This window comes from Gorilla gorilla, chromosome 8 (assembly GCF_029281585.2).
Source record: "Gorilla gorilla gorilla isolate KB3781 chromosome 8, NHGRI_mGorGor1-v2.1_pri, whole genome shotgun sequence".
NCBI lineage: Eukaryota > Metazoa > Chordata > Mammalia > Primates > Hominidae > Gorilla > Gorilla gorilla.
The window spans coordinates 44,230,984-44,253,975 of NC_073232.2; the positions used below are offsets into that span (position 1 = coordinate 44,230,984).

The 22,992-nt window shown below is 53.0% G+C and overlaps 1 protein-coding gene and 1 long non-coding RNA gene across 2 annotated transcripts in view; one reads left to right on the forward strand and one right to left on the reverse strand.

The window, feature by feature from the left end:
• CDH23 (cadherin related 23) overlaps positions 1 to 22,992 on the reverse strand; it is a 419,032-nt gene that overhangs the window by 285,587 nt on the left and 110,453 nt on the right. Inside the window, exons 4-6 of the mRNA XM_063709996.1 lie at positions 20,240 to 20,382; positions 19,463 to 19,510; positions 19,252 to 19,344 (exon numbers count right to left, since the gene is read on the reverse strand). Coding sequence (XP_063566066.1) covers positions 19,252 to 19,344; positions 19,463 to 19,510; positions 20,240 to 20,382 — 284 coding nt within the window. The remainder of the gene's footprint in view (positions 1 to 19,251; positions 19,345 to 19,462; positions 19,511 to 20,239; positions 20,383 to 22,992) is intronic.
• Positions 18,544 to 22,314, forward strand: LOC115936059 (uncharacterized). Its single transcript, XR_004071644.3, has 3 exons — positions 18,544 to 18,686; positions 20,454 to 20,549; positions 22,129 to 22,314. It is a non-coding gene; the product is annotated as an uncharacterized lncRNA (long non-coding RNA).

Sequence of the window (22,992 nt, forward strand, 5' to 3'; positions counted from 1 at the left end):
AAGGGGGTGCTTCAGGCCAGGCGGGGGGTGGAGAACGGCTTGGCAGTCTGCAGAGGCCTATTCACCTGTCCTGGGACTGTGACTCCGGCTGCTGAGAGGCCCCACTGTGGGCACTGGCAGGGTGAGAGGAAGGCCTGAGCTGGCCAGACAGAGCCGGGAAAGGCGGGCCTCTCTCTCCTCACCCAGCCTGGCCGACGGGTCCAGAGCCCCCAAGGAGGGCTTGTTACATGCCAGTGGAGTCCTGTGTAAGGAAAGCCTGGCTGACAGAGATAAGCTGTGGCATCCCAGCACCAGCCCGGGCTCCTAGGAGCTGCTGAAGCATATATTAATGGGACCCATTCAGCTCAGCCCGCATGGCAATTAATAACCGGCCAGGCAGAGACTGAGTCTGGGGAGAGTGTGTGTGTGTGTGTGTGTGTGTGTGTGTGTGTGTGTGTCTGTGTGTCTGTATGTGTGTATGTGTGCAAATGCCTGAGTCTCCATCCAGCCCCAGAGGGAGTTACAAGTGGACCTCAGAGAGGGGTAAGCTGCAGGCTGGGGTGGGTCAGAGTCTCTTTCCTTAAGGACCTCCTTGCAGCAGACCTGTTCCCACCCCAGGCTGGGTGAGAGGGGCCTGTCCTAGCTTAACCCTTCCAGCTGAGTTCCGTGGGTAAGGAGGAGGTGGGAGGCAGGAAAGGGCCTGTTTCTTGGGCTTGTAGGGCTCAGGTGGCCGGGAGCCACCCAGCCAGGTGGAGCTGGGGGTGAGTAAGGGAGAGACAGTCTTGAAGTATGAGTGTGATATACTCTAGTTTCCCTTCTCCTTGATTTCCATATTCTGCTAGATGTTCTGAGATTGGAAGGGTGTGTGACAGAGGGAGGAATAGGGATATGCAGAGGCGTGCCATCTGGTGCTTTTGTGACAACTTAGAAAAACATACCCTTCAGAGTGGACCCTACCCTATGAGTGCAAAGCTCCATGAAAAAATGGCCCCTCTGTGCCGAGAAAAGCATGCTCCTTCCTCCAGACAAGGCCACCCCGCTCCAGGATACGCAGCTTCCTGAGCAGTGAGCAGTGCTGGGCTGCATCTCACCAGCGCTCTCCTCCCTGCACCGGGTACTACATGCACGGCCCTGCTCCAGAACTGGCTGTTGTCACCCTGGGTGGGTCCCTCCCAGCTGAGTCCTGTGTTGAACATCTGGGTCACTCTTGCTTGGCCCATGGCCCTGGCTGCTTCCTAGAACCTTTGTCTTCAAAGTGAGGTCGGAGGACCAGCAGCACTGGCATCGCCTGGGAGCTTAGTGGAAACAGAGTCTCAGGCCCCACCCAGAGCTACTGAATCAGGATCCACATTTTAACAAATGCTCAGCTGACTCACATGTGTGTTAAAATACGGCTGAGAAAACACTGGGGTTGTCCAAATAGTGCAGAGGTGGAGTAGAACATGGGGGAAGAGAGACTCAAAGTAGAGAGAGAGAGAGACCCTCCCATAGAACAGGGGAAACAGACGTGTGCTAACCAAAGACAAAGCAGTGAGCAGGGGGCTTGGGGACACAGGAAACAGCCTGTTCTGCTGGTTTTAGTGCAGTGCCCCGTCCCCCTGCTCAAAGACCTATCATCAGAGACCCTCCCCCATCCCCAGCATGTGGGGGCTTTGGCTATCTGCCCCAGGTGGGCGGAGGCCCAGCCTGGCAGCTCAGAGTCCCAGGGGAGCATGTTGCAGGGCAGGCTTGGGCCCCCAGGGTGGGGAACAGGGTTCTGAGGGCCTGGCTCTACTCCTTGCCAATAGACCCCCATCTCTCCACAGAACTTTCATCAGGATTCCCAGGCTGCTGCGGAGGCCCAGGCACCTCAATCACTCCTATCGCGCTGGTCGCAGGAAGAGAATAGCTTTCAGCTCAATTACCCTTCACATTCCAATATCATAACGCTCCGATGAGGCTTTTTAACCAAAAACAAAAAAGCCGTGTCTGCCGCAGGCCGGCTGCAAGGCCAGCCGTGCAGAAGGGACGGGCCTGCCTGCCTGACAGTCACTGCTCAGCCCTCTGGGTGAGTTATGGGAAGGGACCTGTCCCAAGGCACTGGCCAGGCCAAAGGGGCGCTGAGGTCCCGGACCTCAGTTTACCAACATACGCCCTGCCTCTACATTAACTGTTAGAATTTGATTGACCCATGACCTTCTTTAGGGAGAGAACACCGAGACCCAAGTCCCAAGAGGCCTGGCGGTGGAGTGACATACCCCACCTACCCCAGGATGGTCTTTCTTGTCACAGTAGCCCTGTCTTCTCTTTCTGGGCACAGGAATGCTACGAGACCCTTTTAGTGCCATGGCATGACGGCATTATTCAGCCAGACCACGGCCTGGGGAGATAGACTCTTGGTTTACATGTCATTACACACCCTTTGGCTCATGTGTTTCTTATAACACTGACCAGCCGGGAAGCTAGCCAGAGTCAAAGTTACTAACCCCACTGCACAGATGGGTAAACTGAGGCCCAGAGAGATGAGATGAGAGGCCCCCAAGCATATGGAAACATCCCAGTCCAGCCATGGGGACCAGGGAGGTGAGGTCTGCTCCAGCCAAAAGGGTCCAGGTGGACGCAAGCTGATCTCTCCTCTTCTATGCTGGAAGTGACATGCAAGGGTCCCCTGCAGCAGGCAAGTCCTGTTCCTAAGTGCTTCATGTGCATTGCAGAAGCCTTATAAAGTTTGCGATCGTCCCCATTTCACATGAGAAAAACTGAGGCTCAGAGAGGCGAAATCACTTGCGCAGGGTCAGAATTCCTACCCAGGCCTGGCTAACTCCTGGTGCCCTGGTCTTGCTTCTCTGCTATATTCAAGATGGAACACCTCTAAACCACCCCAGGCACGGGAGAAGCTGTCCCCATGTGGACACTGTTCTCACAGGGAGACAAAACCAAGCATCCAGGCCATGAACTGTGCACGCCCAGTGAATGATCAGACAGCACACACATCCCACACTGTCCCGTCCCACGTCACACCTTGAAGGGCTACACACAGGGCCCAGAGGAGGAGGCTGGGCTGCTCTCTTCCAATCAGCTGTGCTGCGTCGACCTGGCAAGCTCAGTGCTAATAGCCTTGATGGCAGCATCCCCTCCCTGTGTCCTGCTGGCCTCCCGCTGGCTGTGGCCGATTTGCTCATGATTTAGCACTTGGGGGCACTGACCCGTGAGGGAGACACCCGGGACAGAAGGAGGCAGGGCGGCTGTGGCAGCTGAGGTGTGCGCACGCATGCGTGCCCTGTGCAGGGGCAGGAGGCTGTCTCTCCAGGAACAAGCTGCCCAGCCTGGCTCTCTAAGACTGAGAGAGGTGTCTGGCATCCCCACCCCACTCTGTCCTATGCTGACCTAGGGCACTGGGGTGGGGCTGGAGAGAGGGGTGGCGGGAGACCTCAGGAAGGCTGCAAGGTGCCACAGTCCAGGTGTCCTGCCCTACGAGCCCAGCACCACTCTCACAATGGTCTGTCATCTGCTGGGTTCTCTGAGAACCCCGGCCACATGCACCCGACACTCGAGACATAAACACCTCTGCAGCCCAGCCCTTGGTCAACAGAGGTGCAGCATGGTAAGGGGTGCTGGGAGTGACTGACAGAGTCCACATCCCATCTCTGCTCTGTGACGTGGGCAAGACTTAACCTCTCTGAGCCCCAGCTTCCTCATTTTTAAAAGAGGGAGAATCCCAACGCCTTGGCCATAGATTGGTTATAAAAAGCACCCGAGTGACGCATGCGGTCTCCATGATCGTTATTATTATTGCTGTTTAGCGTTTCCCCTCCATCCAGTACCCCTGGGCTTTAGAGGTTCAAGGAAATGATAAGATACAGACCCCATTTTTTATCATTTGTGAATCCTGGAGCTTGAGACTAAGAGGTCCCAGGTGTCATACGAGTGGCATAAGCAGAAACTGGAGAAGGAGGTCAGTGCAGGGAACGGTCTATCTGAGCCCATGCCAGGCCTGTGCCCTGCCCCTTCCTCCTTCATGCCCCTAACTTCAAGCAGCCCTTTTCCACCTTTTGGGGCCTCCGCCCACCTCAGAAATAGAGAAGCAGACAGATAACTCAGAAACGGGGGAGGTCCCTCTGCTCACCTTGGACCCAGGCAGTCCCTCTTCCTGCCTCCTGGGCCCACGTGGAGAGCTGCAGGTGAGCGCTGGATGCTGCAGTGGGGGCAAGTGTAGGGGTGGGACAGGACAGGGACAGCCACTTTGCTAGGCTCATCTGAAGCTCATTTGACCCAATTCTACCGCCTAGAGGAAGATGTGCTTGATACATGCCACAGGAGGACCAGGGACTTGGGAACCAAGGCAGGGCCCGGCTTTCTGGTAGCACCAAAGCTGGGATGGGTGAACCCCCTGCTCCACCCCTCAGCGATGCAGAGGGCCGAGCTTTTGCTGGTGGCTATCTGGGTCCTCAAGCACTGGGTCTTGCATCCTGTTGCTGTGGGTGAAGGCTTTCAGCCAGGATCTGCTGGAGGCCAGGGACTCATTCCTCTTGGGTCCCCAGCACCAAGCATGGGCTTGGCACCCAGCAGGCCCTCAGGCAATGTTTGGTGAGTGAGTAGATGAATGAATGAATGAGGGTGGGGTTGGCACATGGAAGCAACACTCCAGCACGCCTCTGCCACTCTGCTGTAGCAAGCCAAGCAGGGACGCCTCTTTCTGTGGTTTCTGGGCTGCTGCCAAGAAGCCAGGTTTCCCAGGAGGGTCACGGATGCTCAGGCCCCCACTGAACCCTCCTCTGTGGTGTCCCAGCAGTGTGGCGGCCACTTGTTGGATGTAGCACCCCCAGCACCCCGTACCTGCCATCTCTCCCTCTCTCCACACCTATGGCATGGGTTCCTGCCTGCAGCTGGCAGCTCTGGGCTCCTGGACTCTACCACTCCACCCCTCCTGGCTTCCATGGGGCCTCTTCCCAGCCAGCTGCCCTCCCTAGTCCTGGATGCTCTGCCCACGGCTGGCCCTCGTGGATTGTTCCCAACAACGACCAGCCTCCCACTGTTGTGCAGACAACCTGCTTCCATCCTCCTGCCTGAAGGGCCACAGAGAAGCAAGGCAGGCAGAGCCTGGGGGTGCTTCAGGGGTGCACTTTAGAATGCATGTCCCACTGCTCTGCCTCCAAAGCACCTTGCGTCAGTTTCCTATGGCTGCTGTAACAAGTTACTACATACGTAGTGGCTTAAAACAACACAGATTTATCACCTTGTGGTTCTAAAGGTCAGAAGTCCAACATGGGCCTCAGGGGGCTAAAATCCAGGTGTCGGCCAGGCACAGTGGCTCACACCTGTAATCCCAGCACTTTGGGGGGCCGAGGTGGGCAGATCACTTGAAGTCAGTAGTTCAAGGCCAGCCTGGCCAAATGGTGAAACCCAGTCTCTACTAAAAATACAAAAATTAGCTGGGCATGGTGGTGCACGCCTGTAATCCCAGCTACTTGGGAAGCTGAGGCAGCAGAATCACTTGAACCCGAGAGGCAGAGGTTGCAGTGAGCTGAGACTATACTAGAGCCTGGGTGACAGAGTAAGACTCTGTCTCAAATAAGTAAAGAATAAAATGAAATAAAATACAGGTGTCTCAGGGCTGCGTTCCTTCTGGAGGCTCCAAGGGAAATCTGTTTCCTTCCCTTTTTCAGTTTCTAGAGGACACCCACATTCTTTGGCTCCTGTCCTCTTCCTCCATCCTCAAAGCCAGCAACGTAACAACCTCAGATCCCAACACTCACCTCTGCATCCACTGTCATGTCTTCTCCTCTGACCCTCCTACCTGCTTCTTATAAGGACCCTGGTGATTACAGAGGCCTCACAGAGAGGTCCTTAACCGCAAAATCCCCTTTTCCATGTGGGGTCACATAGTCACAGGTTCCAGGAATTCTGATGTGGCCATCTTTGATGGGCAAGGGGGCATTACTCTGCTTACCACACTCCAGCCCCATTAGATGACGCGATTTCCTCCAGTAGCCCTGAGCGAGGCATCCTCCTTTTGCCACTAGCTGCCTTTGACTGACGAGGCCAGACTCGGCCCTTCTCCCACGACCTGGCAGGGAGCTCGAACCGCACTTCTAAGCTACCTTCAGCATGGGTCTTGGAAGAGAGCACACCAAGGGCTGGTTCATGGAATTTCTCTCTTAAAGGATATGGGCTACAGAGGAGGGGGAGGAAGCTCCCTGAGGGCAGGGACGGCATCATGCAACAAATCCACTGAGTCCCCACCATGTGCCAGGCCCTGAGGGTCCGTCCACGGTGGAAAGCCACATGTCCCTGCCCCTGCTTTCACAGAGCTCACAGTCACCTGTGAGAAGCTAACAGTGATCAAATAGTCCTGCATATATGTGAGTAATTACACCTCAAGGTCAAAGCTATAGAAGCTCTGCTGCTCTGAAAGCCCAAGAACAGAAAAATCTTTCTGCATTGGTAGGAGGGATGAATTAGGAATGGAAGATCCCAGGGGAAGTTGGGAGTTCATGAAAAACGGGGAGGGTGATGTGTTCCAGGGAAGTAGAAAGGCCGTGCAAAGCCCCTGTGGCCTAGTGCCCTTGGGGACAAAGAAGGTGGAGGTGCAGGAATACAGAAGAGCAGGGGAAGGAATGTTTAAGGGGAGGCTGGAGAGGAGGCCGGGATGAGACCCCGCCAGCCTTCCGGGCTTCTGGTCGTCAGCTTCAGAGCACCACAGAAAGATTTTTGCAACATCCCTGGCACATCCCAGGGACTCAATACATTTGAATGAATAGATGGATGGATGGAGAATACATGAATGAGCCTCTCTACCCTCCTCCTGCCCCTCACTAGTGACCTGCCCCATCCCTCCCTTCTGCACAGCAATGGTTAAACGGGATCTCTGAGGCTTGCTCACTTATTTATTTATTTCCCCCCGGCTGCTGGCTCCGACCCGTGCCTCCCGAGTGTGGCTCCGTGGAAATGTCTGTAATCGCCAGCACACTTTAGGCATTACTTCCACACCATTTAGAGCTTTCCGCCCCAATAGCTGCTATTGCATTTCCCTCCATCTCCATCTTTTGGGCTGTGTTGGGCGGAATATTTTTTTCTAAGGTTTGGTAGTCCCCGAGTTTGAGGGATCTGGTGGTTTGGGGGAGGTGAGGAGAAAGACAGTGCTTTAGAAGAATTTATTATTCTTCTCCCATTTCCCTGGCCCTGCCCCAGCCTTGACCAGGAAAGGAAAAAAACAATCAGTTCAAGCCGCTAAGGAGCCCTTAAAGATTTTTGTGTTTTCCCATGCAGGACTGAGATTGGGTTGCTGATGTGAACAGAAGCTTTGTGGGAGGCTGAAGGTGCTAGAACACAATAAAAGTCATCTTGGATGAATCCCTCCCCTAACCAAACACCCTCCCTGCTTCCACCTTTTCATCTCAGGGCAGGCTCCTCTAAAGGCAGCAGCCGGGCAGTAAACCCCAAACCCTGAGTGTCTACTCCAAGGGTTAAATGCATTTGGGCTTGCTTTGGGGGGCAGACAAGAGCCGTAAGATGTGAGACAAGCTGTGTGACCTTGGACAAGTCACTGAGCCTCTCTGGGTGTTTTCTCCCCAGCTCTAACATGGAGACAATCACACCTTTCTTACCAACTGGAAGGACTACACTGAGGATGGAAGGAGACAGTATGAGGGGAAAAGACCCCTCTCCTTTTTTCCCTTCTCCTTCCTCTCAATCCAACTTTTTTCCCCAACCCATTCACCAACCTGTGATTCCCCTTCACCCATCCAGCCTCTTATCCCAGCACCTAGGCAGCTCCATATCCACCTGAAAGATGACCCTGGACGAGGGAGAGAGTGTCTCAAGGTAATGACCACAGGGGTTAGCTCCCCCTGGTGCGTGCAATGTATAGGCGGACTGTCCCATATCACCTGCACAGTGGGGACCTTGTGTCAGCACCACATGCATTTGATCAGAGACAGTAAGCTTCCCAGTGACACGCAGATGTAAGTGGTAAGAGCAGGATTCAAACTCTTCTGTGGTACTCCTAATACCATGCTCCTAACCAGTGTAGGGAGTGGCCCCCAAGAGGAAGCTGGCTGCCTGCTCCCAGGGGCTTACACGTTAACAGAAACCCACTGGAATGGATATAATAAAATGACAATGGGCAAAAGCAAGCCACGGGGTTAGAAGCCAGGATAGTGGCTACCTTTAAGGGAAGGGAGAGGGACAGGGAGGGGCACAGTGGGATCTCTAGATGCTGGCGAGGCTCTGCTTCTCGATCCGGGTGCAGTTACACAAATGCATTCACTTTGCAATCACTCATAAAGCTGAATATTTATGAGTGTTCGCTTCTCCATATGTAAGCTTAAGTAATACGTTTCCTCAAAAAATAAGACAAAAAAAAAAAAAACCTGTGTAAGCTTGTGGGGGCCACCAGAAAAAATACTCTAGGAATTAATTCATGCCACTGGCATGAGGCTTTAAGCTCCTGACAGCATGGAGTGGACAGGCCCAGAACGAGCATTTACAGAGGAGCAGCCGAGCCCTGGAAGTGAGGCGACTCGCCCAAGACTCAGGGTTGAGCTGCACTTGTCTTACTGTGCACAGGCAGGCGACCGCCCCTGTCTGCAGGTGGGGTGCCAGGGGCCACTCCAGGAAGGAAAGGCTGGGCCAAGGTCAAGAGGCAGAGGGCCCACCTGGGAGGGGGGTTTAGAAGCTCAGATGGGTGAGTATAAGGAGCAGAGACTTGTGCCTCCAAATCCAGAGGAGAGAGGACTAAGTGAAGAGCCTGGGGCCGGCCCTCAGCAGCTGCTTCTGAAGGGGATATGTGCTCTGATATCTCTAGCACTTGGCTTGCTTATCTGTAGAATGGGGGTAAAGGACCAACCTCCCTTACCCTCTACCACGGGATGGTTCTGAGGAAGGAGGTGTCGGGTTTGGCTCCTGGCAGGAAGGAAGATGGTGCTGTGGGCTTGGATGGCAGCATCTCAGGGGAGGGCACAGCAGGAACAAAGGCTGGGTGGCAGCAAAGTGACCACTTGGTATTGGGATAGGAATGACAGGAACACCAGGGGCTCAAAGCCTCACACGGATGGGATGGATTTCTGAAATGGAGGGTTAGTGTCAGCAATGGTGGGAAGTGTGGGCTCAGACTGGGAGGTGCAGGGATGGGAAGAGGTCAGTGGGAAAAGGCCTCCCACACCATTTCCCTCTCTTGGGAGCAGGATTGGGAGAGGGGACCAGCCTGAGCCCACGACTCTCCGGGGCAAGGACGTGAGTGGGCATTGGGCTCCCTGGGGCTGGCAGTGCCCCACGCCTGGGAGGTGGGCTGGCTGATCAATGATGAAGACAGTGAGTGGGGACGATTACATTGTATCTAGTGATTATGCCCCGGGTGACATCTCTCGGTGGCATTATCTCATCTGGAGAGAAGAGCGGGCTTTTTAATAGATGGACAGGTGGCTTCCACTTAAGGTTATTATAAAGAGGGAGAGCCCAGCCCTCACAGCTTCCAGCCAACACCACAAAGTTGCTAAGTAATTAAAGGCTGCTAAGGAATCAGAGAAATTATAATAATTCCATCAACCCAAAGCTCGCGCTGTCTCGTTTTCCCACTCCTGGTAGAAAACCAGGTGGGTCAGGCAGCCTGCGCACACATCAAAACAAGCCTATTGTGTGGTGGGCCTCCATGTCACAGGGGCTGCCAGGCCTGTCCCCAGGCTGTTTGGACAATACTTGAACTTGTTAGGATAAGTGAAGGGACCAAGATAAAAACTGTAGAGCCCCCAGAAACAGGAAAAACAATAGCAGTGTGCTGGTGGCTGATCAGAACACCTGTGGACACCTGTGACCTGCATCAAGAAGGCAGTCCGGGCCTACTGTTCATGGGGTTTGGGGAGCTGCCCAGAGGGGAGCACCCTCATCCCAGCCCTGTTCTGGACACTCAGGCCTTACCTGGGAAAGCAGTGCTGTGCCTCTGGCCCAGGGCTGAGCTCCGTTTCATAGGTTCTGGAAGCCAGTTCCTGAGAATCTTCCCCAGCCACCTTTGATGGCCCATGCTTTGCCACTAATTGCGGGGTGACCCTGGGCAGATCCTTGACCCTTACTCAGTGTGTTGCTCACCCACAGAGTGTGCGGCTGGATTAAGTCACCTCCAGGGTCACCCTGTGCTGGTTTCACAGAGTCTACATGGAACAGTCTAGGCCTATTACCAGCTGTTTCTTGATGACTCTTCCATTTTTTTCCCTTGCCATGTCTTTGTTTTATGTTTCCCACACATTTCCTGACTGCCACTGAAATGTCAGTTTCCTGACCACCAATGCCCTGACTTCAGCCAATCAGTCCACGGGGATGAGTCCATCTGTCGAGCTCCTCGGACTTCCAGGCAACTTTCCTGAATTTCTCAAAGCTTTTCATAACAGTGGTAATACTCTTCAGGTCAGGTGAGAGGGCTCATGCCTGTGATCCCAGCACTTTAGGAAGCCGCAGCAGGCAGGCTGCCTGGACCCAGAAGTTTGAGGCCAGCCTGGGCAGCGTGGTGAGACCCTGTCTCTACAAAATGCTGGTGGCCCTACAAAAAATACAAAAATTAGCTAGGCATGTTGGTATGTGCCTGTAGTCCCAGCTACTTGGGAGGCTGATGTGGGAGGATCACTTGAACCCAGGAGGTTAAGGCTGCAGTGAGCTGTGATCACACCATGCCACTGCACTCCAGCCTGGGTGACAGAGTGAGACCCTGTCTCGAAAAAAAAAAAAAAAAAAGAAAAAGAAAAAGAAAAGAAAAAAGGTAATACCCATCAGTTACCAAGTACAAGCTATGTATGTGGTGCTTCATACACGTGCTCTCATTAAACTTTCACAACTCAGCGTATCCCTATTTTACAGATGAAAAAACTGAGGCTCAGGGAGGCTAACACCTTGTTTATGGCCTCCCAGTGTGCAGTTAGAGCCCACATGTGCACAGCCCCATCACAATGCAGTTGAAGTCTGGTCCCCATGTCACAGATGGACACAGGTTCTCACGATACAAAGCTACCCTTGGCTGTAGGTGGGGCCTTTCTAGATCCTTGGTTTCCTAAGTCTGCCCCCACTTGGGGTGCCCCACTGCCTGGAGGAAAAGGCATACAGGCAGAAGACCCTGTACCCTCCCTCCATCAGGCCCCACCATGGGGGCAAGGAAACCATTTAAAAGAAAGGAGCTGAAAAATGGCAGACGGACTCAGCGTGCAAGGCTGACAGCCCAACACTGCAGCAGAACTAGCAGGCAGCTATCATCTCCTTCCATTTAGAGGTTCTTTATTTAAAGGGTGAGGGGCACAATAAAAGGTGTCCCGGTGCATGCCATAGAATCCCTAATGCTTGAGAGCTGGGCTCTGCACAGTCCTCCTGCTTCGTATTCATGGCAGAGGGTCCCGCAATCATTGCAATAGAACTATATGGGCCCCCAAAGACTCCCAGCTAGAATCGGCGAGGAAACCGATGTAATTAAGAACATTATTACCATTAAAACAAAATAATAATTACAGCTGGGCTCCCTCCATCTCCTGCTCCCACACTGTCCTCTTTCGTGGTGCTGTGGGTGGTGGAGGACGCCCACAGCCTTGGCCATGCCCCCAACGGGCATGGAAGAGGTGGTGTTACAGGGGACATGAGGGACCAGGGGTCCTTGGCTTCACCCCACTGGGTGGAGGAGGAAGTAAGCAGCTTCTGAGTGTGTGGCTGGGCTGAGCTCGGGGCCCTGGTTTTGTGGGACCCCGTTGACTCCCTCCTCGGCACCTAAGAACCAGAAAGAGGTGGCAGAAAATGTTGAATCTTCCCTGCAGGCAAGGGGAGCAGGCTGGCATTTAGCCTGTGTGTGTGTGGGCAGGGGAAGGGGGTCATCACCTGCTTCTCACAAACAATGCTGTGTGCACAGCTGATGACCGAAATCACGGAGGTGCCTCTGCAGCACACTAACACTGCAGGCCACAAGGAAGGGGTGTCACTATGACCGTGGCTGGGTCCTGAGCTACAAGGTGATGCCCAGCAGGGGTGGTCCTCACTGCAGAGAGCCAGCAGTGGGCTCTGAGTACAGTTTCTCCACTGGACCTCCTAAGCCTGTGCATGAGGCCCAGAGTTAGTTCCCTGTCACTTACCCCAGCCAGGTATGGATCAGGGCCTCAGCCCTGCAACTTACGGCAAATCAAAAGCAGGCCACGGCAAATTGCAAAACAATACATGCAAAGATGCTGGAAGGTGAGAACGAGTTCATAGGGCCCTCTGGGAGGCAGGACACGGGATGGAACATGCTGCAGGTCTATCTGATTCTGGGGAACTTGGAGAAGTCAGTGAATTTGTCTTGGCCTCAGTTTCTTACATATAAAATGGAAAGAATAATTCCCCCCTAACTTACAGAGTTGTCATGAGGACAAATGAAAGACAATGAAAACACTAGGAGATACAGAAGATATTATTTAAATAAGAACACACATACACACACAGACATACACACACACACCCCTCAGGACTGTGTAGAAAGCCCTGCTGCTCTGCCCACAAGCATATGTTGCTTCACCACTACCAGCCCAGAGCTTGCTGTCCTGGCTGCCGCAGGCGATGGCATCTGCCTGCCACAAGAGAGCAGGGCTCCAGGCATGTGTCACTGTGCTGACAGAGGGGACAGACCACGGAAAGGGCAGGCAACTCAGGGTGGTCGCCGAGGGCCATAGAGACATCGTCTAGGGCTGCCGCTTAGCCAGAAAAAACCCACTCTGGCTGTGGCCTGCAGGAGTCCAGAGCCCCTGCGATGATTTATTGGTCTCCCTCTCCCAGATCAATAGGTGCATGGTTATAGATGCAGAGGGGCCGCCAAGGCCCGTGGCCCCAAGGTATAAATTAATATGGCCTGTCAAGGGGCTGCCTCTCCTGGCGTGGGAGATGACACGCTCATGAGTGGAGCTGTCACCTCAGGGGCCGTGGCAGGCACAAGCCAGTGGGAGCCCCCTCGCATCTCCCCCCCAGCTTCTCGCTGCAACCTGAGGATGCAGTTTATAAATCATTCAGCATCTGACAGGCACGCCATGCGGGAAGGTAGCTGGGGCACTGCTGCTGGCTGCGATGGGTGCTAATAAGTTGGCCTCTTGGACCAAATCCACCTCTGCACGCTCTGGACCCTGTCTGGCCACCACTCCAGGGCTCCTCACATACCAAAGCACACAGGATGACAGGGCTGAGATCCAGGAACTACTGGGCACCAGCAGAGGGCAAGGATGCTTTCAGTGTCTGGGAGGAAAGTGGAGTGCAAGGCACATGTGAAAGTGCCCTTGCCAGCTCAGTGCTAGGCCTCACCGCTCCTCACCCAGCCCTGGACCATGCACAATAAGGAAGCCCTCACCTCGGTAGACCAGCTGGCCGAGTAAAGTACTTTGTGTAAATGTTCCTTTTGTCCTCACACCACCCAAGAGGCAGAGGGAGCCACATGGTTGTCTGCATTTGTGAATTCCATTCACTCAATTCACTCAAAAGACACTGAGCACAGTCCATACGCCAGGCCTGGGGCAGGGTGCTGAGGATGCACAGATGACCAAGCTCAGTCTTTGCTTAGTCTGACGGGAGAGATGAACACACAAACAACAGCCACAACCATCTCCTGAGCACGCACTTATCCTGGGACCCGGGCTGAGCACTCTACGTGAGTGATCTCATTTACTTTAATCCTCACTACGATGTTTGCAAGGCAGGTATAATTATTTCTACTTTGCAGGTAGAAGTGAAGCTACTTGTCAAAAAGTCGTGCCACCCCAGGCCTGCCTCCTAATCCTGGCTCCATCCCTTGACTAGCTTTGGGCATGCCATGTAACTGTCCTACTTCAGTGTCTGTCTCTGTAGGATGGGAATGACAAGAGTGGCTACCCCAGGAGGTGGTGGTGAGGGCTCCCTGAGATTCCAAGCAGAAAACAGCGTTGGGCACACAGGAAACCAACAACAACAATCGATTTATTATTACTGTCACCATAGAAATAAATTATGTATTTGATTTCATTGACAAATGGCATCCAGGGATACCCTTCTCTCTGCTTTCCCATCTCTAGTAAGGAGGTGCAGGGAATGAGCAGCTTTCATCCTTGTTAAGGGACATGGAGAGGTGGTTCAGGTTAGTGGGGCCCAGGGCCAGGAGGCGTGGCTTCGGCTCTGACCCTGATCGCAGCCAGCACTGAGGCTCAGGCAAGGACCCTCCATCTCTCAGGCTCCCAGGATCTCACCCCAGCTCCAGCCCTTCCCCATAGTAGCCTCATCCCCACCTCAAGCTGGTCACCTGAGGCCATGGGACAAGGATCTGTACAGGACCTGTCACAGAGACCTGGGCAGGGACCCAGAGGCTCACTTCCAGCCTGGCTTTGTTTCTGTGAGGTAACAGTGGGGACCTGCAAAGGACACACACCCACTTAGCCACTGTCCCTCCTCAGCAGTGTCTCTAATCATAAATAAGAGTTGACTTTCCTCTGGGAAATTCCAATATATGAAAATAAGCTATAGGATCCCTGAAAGTGAGTGATATTCATAGACACCATAGTCTCTTTCTCTAACAAACTCCTACTCAGCCTCTAAGGCCCCAAACAAATAGCCCCCATGTACAGACCACACTGTTTCCAATACACTGTGCACATACAAAGCTACCATGGCATTTAATACATTTAGATGTAGTTAGACATTCACCTATTTGACTTTCTCTTAGTAAAATTGCCTTCACCAAGGACAAAGACCTTGGTCTTAATCACCAGCATTTTACTGAATACACTACAAGCCACAGGCTGTGCTAAGGACTTTTCCTAGCTACATTCTCTCACAGCAATCCTGCAAGACAGATATTGTTGCTCATCTTACAGATAAGAAAGCTGAAATCCAGAGAGGTTAAGTCACTTGTCTAAAGTCACACAGTTGGGAAATGGTAGCATTTTTTCCTATCCTGCATGCCCAAGTCAGCTCAGAATCCCTGGACCCTGCTCAGTAGCTGTTCAACAAATGTTTGCTGTGTTCATTAAAAAAAAAAAAAATTGGGCAGATCCGAACATGGTAGATGAGATGTGGGCTTTGAACGACAGGCAGAGTTGAGTTAGGCTGAACTCCAGTACTAGTTAGAAAAGTACAATGTGTGTGTGTGCGTGTGTGTGTGTGTGTGTGTGAGAGAGAGAGAGAGAGAGAGAGAGAGAGAGAAACAGACAGGTATCCATTGCCATTGAATTGGCTCTATGACTGATAGGAGAGTTCATATGAAGGAATAGCAGAAGAGAATACTGAAAAATAAGTTGGGAAAGGTAGGTTGATGCTAGATGGATAAAGGCCTAGACTGCCCAGCTAAGGAGGCTGTACTTGTCAGAACTTCAAGGACAGCCACCTCTGAGACTCCAGCAGGTCCTCCAGATTCCCTGATCCAGTGAGCCACCTGGCACCACCTGACTTCTAACCTCACACACATCCTCCTGCCTAAACACCCCAGCACCAGGGTCACCTCCCTGGGGCACACTGGAGGGCTGAGGGGGTGGCCCTGGGAGGAGCAGGGAGGGGGCAGTGCTGAAGGTCAGCGAGGCGGGCACGCGCCCCTAACGGAGGTACTGGAGCAGCACCGCTGGGCACAGACACAGGCAAACACGTTTGAGCAAATTGGAACGCCATAAAAGTCTATTACAGCAAATCAAACAGCAGTCAGCATGACAGCCATTAGCTTGAAATGAATACACGGGGACTTAATGAGGTCTGTCGAGGCTGGCTTGGTGAATTAAGTTGCCAATTCTAGCAGGATTTCCCTTTTCTTTATGGACTTGAAAGCATCTACGCTGCCTCGTTAGGACTTCGACAAGTGAATTGCAGGGCCTTTCACCCTGATAAAATGGATAATTACATGGAGAACAGCTTAGCGAGGGGAGTGGGGTGGGCAGGAGGGGAACGAGAACAAACTCAAACATACACCTGCCCAGCTTCTCCCGAGCTGGGGGCTGGACCCGGCAGAGGCTTTCAGAGGGAGTGGGGGCCAAGGAGAGGCAGGCAGTGGGGCAATGCCTAGCCTTGAACCGCCTCCCATTCCCTGCTGTTCCTGGCCTGAGGACTTGGGTCGAGGTGGGCCATGTCTCCAGGCAGCCATGGAGGGGCTGAAAGTTCACATCCAAGATGGGCTACCCTCAGCACCTCTCAGAAAACCTCTAGTGGGATCCTCCAAGGCTCCCCAGACCTGGCTGTTCTCACCATTACCAGAGGAGTTTGTCAAAAATGCAGCTTCCTGGGCTGGCTCTCCCCAGCCTACTGATTCACAATTGCAGAGGTCGGGAATATGCTTTCTAACCAGTCCCCTGGGAAATTCTGCTGGGGCATGTTTGCGACCCTCTGAGTCATCAATTCCCCAACACGCAGTGCTAGATGGCTGGAGAGAAGTGGTCCTCCTACTTCTGCTTGCATAACTCCAGGGATGGGGAGCTCAGCACATTCTCAGCAAGGCAGGGGCATAGACTGTGTGTGCATGGGTGTGTGTGGGCAGTCTTATTATTAGGAAGCTCTTCCTTAGATAGACCTGGATTTGCCACCCTGTAACTTACTCCCTGTGCCAATCCTTGGGTTCTGCACACAACAGACTCCATCATTATTAGGGCCCTAGATGGCTGAGATGGCCAAGAGAGGAATTGAATGGATGGAGGCGGCCACCAGAGCTTCTCTGCCATCCTGCAAAGAACGATAAGGTGCTGAAGGATGGGAAGGAGCTTCTCCTGCTGGGTTTCATCCTCTGATCATGGGATGTCTGCCCTGGAAGGGGCTGGGTTCAACTCCCTAGTTTGAAAGCTGTAGGGCCTGAAGCCAGCAGACTAGAACCCAGGTGTCCTGACTCCAGTTTCTCTCTTCCCACGAAACAGCACAAGAGCAACCACTGCTTACCTCAGCCAGACTCTGCTGGAAACCCACCTCCTCCAGGAAGCCTGCTGAGATTTCTCTGATCACCCTGGCAGACCCTGGCATTCACAGCTAACAGGGTCTGCAGTGCTCCCTCACCCCATTTCTCTGGCTTGCATCCTCACCCTGTTCACATTTGCAGGGCCCTTTGCTGCTAAATCACACTCTAAAGGGCAGGGGCCTGGGGTTTCCAGGGTGAACTCAATGCAAGCAGGAAAGCTTGGGCTCATTTCCCGGCCAGGGGCCAATAGACTCTGGGCTAGTACCCCAGCTGCGGTCAGAGCCAGGCAGCTAGTTTCCAGCTCAGGTGACCACACCAGGCCAGGGCTGGTCGATGTCAAGGTACCTCAGATCAGGAGTAGCCAGGCCTCCGTCCAGCTGATACCACATCCCCACTGGTCACACTGAGCAGCCCCAAGCAGGGCATCGAGTATCAGGCCACTAAAGCAACCGGGGATGTTTACACATGAGCAAGTAAACCATGTGGGCCTTCCTCCAAGGACGGTATGTCCTTTGCAGCTGGCCCCTCTTAGCCTACCCTCTCCTTGTCAGATGGGTATCATGCAGGCCACTTTATCCACCTGCCCTTTGTTTTTATTAGATAAGGAGGGCCATGGCACAGAGAGGTGAAGTGACATGCCCAAACACATTCAGCAAGCTGGGAACAGAGCAGGGGCTGGACCCAGGGTCTCTTGCCTCTAGTTCTAACTCCTGTCATTCCACACTCCTGTGGCCTCCCAGGTCTCTGCACAATGACAGCCTGGCTCAGAGCCAAGCCCACAGCAGACATTCAATAAATATTTGTTAAATAAATGAATGAATGACTTGAAGAGACTCTCTCCTTGGAGGCACAGGCCTTTGGAGAATCCCAGGGGATTCCAACAGGGCCGAGTGTTGGAAGTCACATCTCCTGAAGCAGGAGAGAGGAAAAGGCTGGCCCCCAGCCCAAGGGTGGGAGAGGAGGGACATGACCCCTTGTCCCCTTGCCAGTGCAGCTCCCTGCTGCCCCATGAGAGGGAAGAGAGGGCAGCCATGCCTGCCAGGATGGCAGCTGAGCAATGGGTCCAAGGCTCATTAACTCTGAGCCGTGCCCTTGGTTTCCTAGCCCAGGCCCGGAGTGCAGGCTGGCACGTAGAGACCCTTAATTAAATTAGGGAGACTTCCAAATGAGAGAGAGCAGGAGCCAAGCTGCAGTCCCTGGGCACACCGGCCACCGCTCAGAGCACCATGCCCCCATGTTTAGGACTGCGGGCTCCCCAGTTCTCTCCCGCCCCAGGCAGGCGAAGGGCATGGTGCCTCCGCTGCATCCCCACCTGGACATCTGTCCTGTCTTCCATCTGGTGCCAGCATATCACCCTTGGCTCACAGCTCAGTAACAGAGGCCAGGGAGTGGGGTGTATGAGCAAGATCTCGTCACCCTCGAGGGAGGCTGAGCCTGCCCTAGAAGCCAGGTGGCTCGAAGTTAAAGCTGTGCGACCTCGGGCAAGTCACTCTCCCATGCCCAGCCTCATCCATGAACTGACTACGATATTCTCTCAGGACTTTTTACTCCCTGATCAGTCATTGGATCAAGGAGTTAGAACTCAAATGACATGGTGCCAACCTGCCTTTCCAGAGGGTTCTACCTCCCATTGTTCCCATCCCAACCCTTCACTGCCACCGCCCAGTCCAAAACCGCGAGGGCAGGCCCGAGGGACACCCAGTGAGAAGCCCTTTACCCTCCCACTTCAGAGTCTTTGAATCACTAACTGCCAGACCATAAGACTGCCATCAGCCACTGAGGCGAGGGGCCGCAAGCAGTGGCAACCCTGGTGCCATTGGGAGCTGGCAGCCAGCTTATTAACGAACCGTTTGTAATGCAATAATTTGTACTTCTCAATTACCAGCAATGGCTTGATTTTACACGCATGCACTCATGCAAACATACTCAAAGTACACAGTACAGGGGCCTGGGAGACCACGGTGGAGAGCGCGGGGCTAGGGAAAGCCCCTTCCTAGAACTGCATGCTCCCTGAGTCCTGGAGGGACCTGATTCTGGCCAAAGCAGGAAGGTCTGAGGTTAGGCCTGCCCACCCACCCTGCCCAGGCCCACATTTGGATATGAGTGGAAGGAAAGAGGGTGCAACACCTGCTTCTCCCAACTCTTGTCCCACCATTGACTCCAGCTGGAGGTGTGGGGCTTAGCCTCCAGCACAAGGCTCCCAAACTACGGGCCCAACTGCTCTTCCCAACCCCAGGCTGGGCCCCAATTCCCAGGGTACCAGCATGTTCGCCAACCTGCTCAGAGTTGGCACCTGGGCTGAGGTCTGGGCAGAAGAGCCACAGCTGCTCTCCCCACCTGACTCTTCACCTACACCTTGGTGGTCTGGGGAGCAGCAGGTCTCTGACACCCCCAAGGGTGACCCTAGTGGCTCCTACCTCAGGGATGCGGACGCTGTAGGGCTGATTGTGAAATGTGGGCGCGTTGTCATTCACATCCCCGACCTGGATGTTCACCTTCCGTGTGATCACCTGGCAAGAGAAAGGCGGGCAATTAGCTCCGCCACCTGACTCTGGCCTCTTCCACCCTAGGGGTCCAGAAATCCTGTGACCCCAGGAACATGCCTCCAGGGCCCCAGGGAACACTCACCCCCTGGTGGTCGCTGACAGAGAACTCCACGGTGAACTCTGACTTGGTCTGAAAGAAAAGTGAGAGAGGGAGGGGGGCAGTTAGGTGGTGCTGAGGTCCTGGGTCCTGGGCCCTAAATGGGGCGGGAGGGGCTCCAGGATTGCCCTAGGAGCTTGCCTGGAACCAGGCACCCAAAGGCTTCCCTAAAATACCAGCATTGCCCTTTGGGATGGGGAAGCAGGTGTGGAATATGGATCCTTGCTTTAAGAGAGCAATAAAAGACAGAAGCCGAGCATCTTGGGTGCTAGTCTTGGCTCTGCCTCTAAGATGCTGTGTGACACTGAGCAAGTCACTACACACCTCTATGGTTCCTTCCTCAAACGCAAGCAGAGGGTAAGGGTTGGGGATGTGTTCACGTCTTTACCTTAACTTGCTAAGGGCTACCATGCCGTCAATTCCTGCTTCTCTGGATATTGGGGGAATGTTTACTGGGGGTAGGGATAGACTTGTACCCTCCATGGAGCTCCATTCTACAAGGGATGAACCCAGGGTCACTGTCGCTCTTGCCTCTCCAATGTAGCTGCTTGCTTGGAGACACCTCTAGCCACACATTCCAACCCTAAGTCCAGACACCAGCATTGGCCCTTGAAGAGGAATACCATTCAGGCAGGAAGATGCCACTTTGGAGTCAGAATGGGGTCTTAGAGGAAGACCCCAAAAGACGGCAGGCCGTCCTTCCCCCAGTGTCTCCTCCTGTCCCCAGGAGAGAATTGGAGCAGGGGTATGGGCAAGTTATACCTCTCTGTCCAGTGGCTGCCGGAGCCACACCACGCCAGTGTCAGGCTCCACTGCAAAGAAGCGAGAGGCCTCCTCCCCAGACACGCCAAACACCAGGGGGTCATTGTCCATGTCTCGGGCCAGCAACTGGGTCACAGAAGAACCTGGAGTAGCCAAGGGAGAGAGCAGAGGGAAAATAAGGGAGGTCACGATTATGCCTTCCTACCTTGCCCAGGTGGCTGAACTCTCAGCAGGGAGTGGCCATTCAGCAATCCTCCAGCAGGCCACGGATCATCACAGGGCCCTGGCGCATCTGTGGGCTCTGATCCAGGTACCCCACCTCCACCCTGGTCCACTTGTCACAGTGTGTCATGATGGTATCAGGGAACCACCACTCACCATGTTCTGAGTGTGTAAAAGACAGTTGTGACTTCTGCCTGCCCCCTCTTCTCTGATTTTAATTTGAAGACCTCCTTCTCCAAGTGGCTCAGATGAGGAGAGGCCCTCAATATTTCAAGTCTTATGTTCCAAGATGAGCATGTAAGTCAGCACTAGCCAATCAGAGTGTGCCATTTCCCTGGTCATGATGATTGGTTCAGGGATGAGCATGTGACCCAAACTAGCCAATCAAAGCCAGCCCTGGGACTTTTGCTGGAACTACTGGGAAAGAGGAGCTCTCTTTCATGGGAGTTGCTCACTGGCACTGCGGGCAGCCATCTTTGGCACCACACAAGAAGAGCCTGCCTGAGAATGAAGCACACAAAGAGGAAAACAGAGGCAAATGATGTACGGAGAGACAGATTCCTGATGGCTTTCTGAGGGTCTGTCACCAGCTCTGCCTGACATTAGCTCCATCCTCTGGACTTCTCAGCTATATGAGCTAATAATTCCCCTTGCAACCTTTTATTTGGCCTAAGTCAGTTTAGTTGGACTTCTGTCTTTTGCAAATGGAAGCACCTTCTCTAATTCAGAATACTTTGCAAAATCTTTTGGCATTCATTCAAGAGTGACCAGGTGCTGGCCTTATGATGAGCACTGGAGTACACAGAGGTTAAGAAGATGTAGCTGAGCCTCAAGGAACTCCAGTCTAGAACTGGGTGACAAGGTATAGTTCTCATCCTCAAGAAGGGGATTGAGAGGCAGGTGTCATCCCTTACCAGGAAGCAAAGCCCTGGCCTGAGGGCACCTAGGCTTCAGGATGCCTGGTCTATACCCCCCCTAAGAAGTGCAGGGCATCATCTCCTGGGGCTCACAGCTCCCCTGTGTAGCTTTCAGGTAGGGTCACTAACTGCCCTGCTTTGCCCAGGACTGAAGCATTTCCCAGCACATGTGCTAAAACCAGGAAGCCCCAGGCAAACTGGGATGGTTGGTCTCCTTAGCTTCAGGAGGTCCTTAAACTCACTAGAACTATATACAAAATGTTGTAAGTGTACAGCGCGTCATTTTCCAAAGACAGTGTCTATAGTCTTCATCTGATTCTCAAAGGGGTGAGGAGATCGGAGCCATGGCCTTAGGCAAATCACTTATTTCCAGGTTTCAGTTTCCCCTATAAAATGAGACAGACACTACCTGCCCCAAATACTGACTCTCACATTTACCAAATAGCTCTGAAAATCAAGCCAGATAGAAAGAAAGGATTCCAAATTCTTGGAATTTTATCTAGAAAAGAACTTTTAGGACAGTTCTAACATGATGACGCTAGCAAACATTTTTGAGCCCTAATCATAAGCCAGGCATAAGCTAAGCTATTTCCATGCACTAATTCAGTCCATAATGCAATTCTCCCCATTTAACGGATAAGGCAACAAAGAGTGATGAGGTGATTACCATGTCCTCATGGTCAGCAAATGGCAGAGCTGGAATCCACATCCCAGGCATTTGGGGCTCAGAGGCTACATTTGTTTCCACAGCACAGATATCTCAACACTCAATATGTAAACTCAAGATTCAGGACTTCATGGACATGACCTATCAGATCCTAACGAGAAGCCCAAGATCTGGAAAAGGAAGACATTGGACATTCACTGGGCTCTTATGATATGCCAGACACAAGGTCCATTCATGTGGATTCTCTCATTAAATCCTCTCAGCAAGTCTGTTTGGTAGTTGTTATTCTATCCATTTTGCAGATTAGGAAGCTGAGGCTCAGAGAGGCGAAGCAGCTTCTCCAAGGTCAAACAGCAGAACAGCAGAGCAGGAAATGGCAGCATTCAAGGTGATGGGAGAAGGTGAGAAGGAGGAGTAAAATCCTGGAACATCTTCAGAGCCCAACAGTCCCATTTCAGAGTTAGAAAAGCTGAAGGCATTTAGCAAGTTGCCCAAAGTACAATGGTGAGCCACAAAGGCAGGATTCAAACCCAAGTTTCCAGACTCCCAGATTCCCAGTTCATTGCTCTTTCTAGATGGTGTAAGAGGAAGTATCTGAAAGTCACAGATAAACCAAGCGCATCTTTCCAAAGCATTTGCGTTCCCCGGTGACAAATAAATGTTTTATACTAAAACAAACAGGAAGACATTGGGAGCAGCATTTGATTGATTAATTAATTATTTTTTTGGAGACAGGGTCTCGCTCTGTCACCGAGGCTGGAGTGCAAGTGGCATGATCTCAGCTCACTGCAACCTCCACTTCCCAGGTTCAAGTGCTTCTCCTGACTCAGCCTCCCCAGTAGCTGGGATTACAGGCATCCATCACCACGCCCAGCTAATTTTTTGTAGTTTTAGTAGAGATGGGGTTTCAACATGTTGGCCAGCCTGATATTGAACTCCTGACCTCA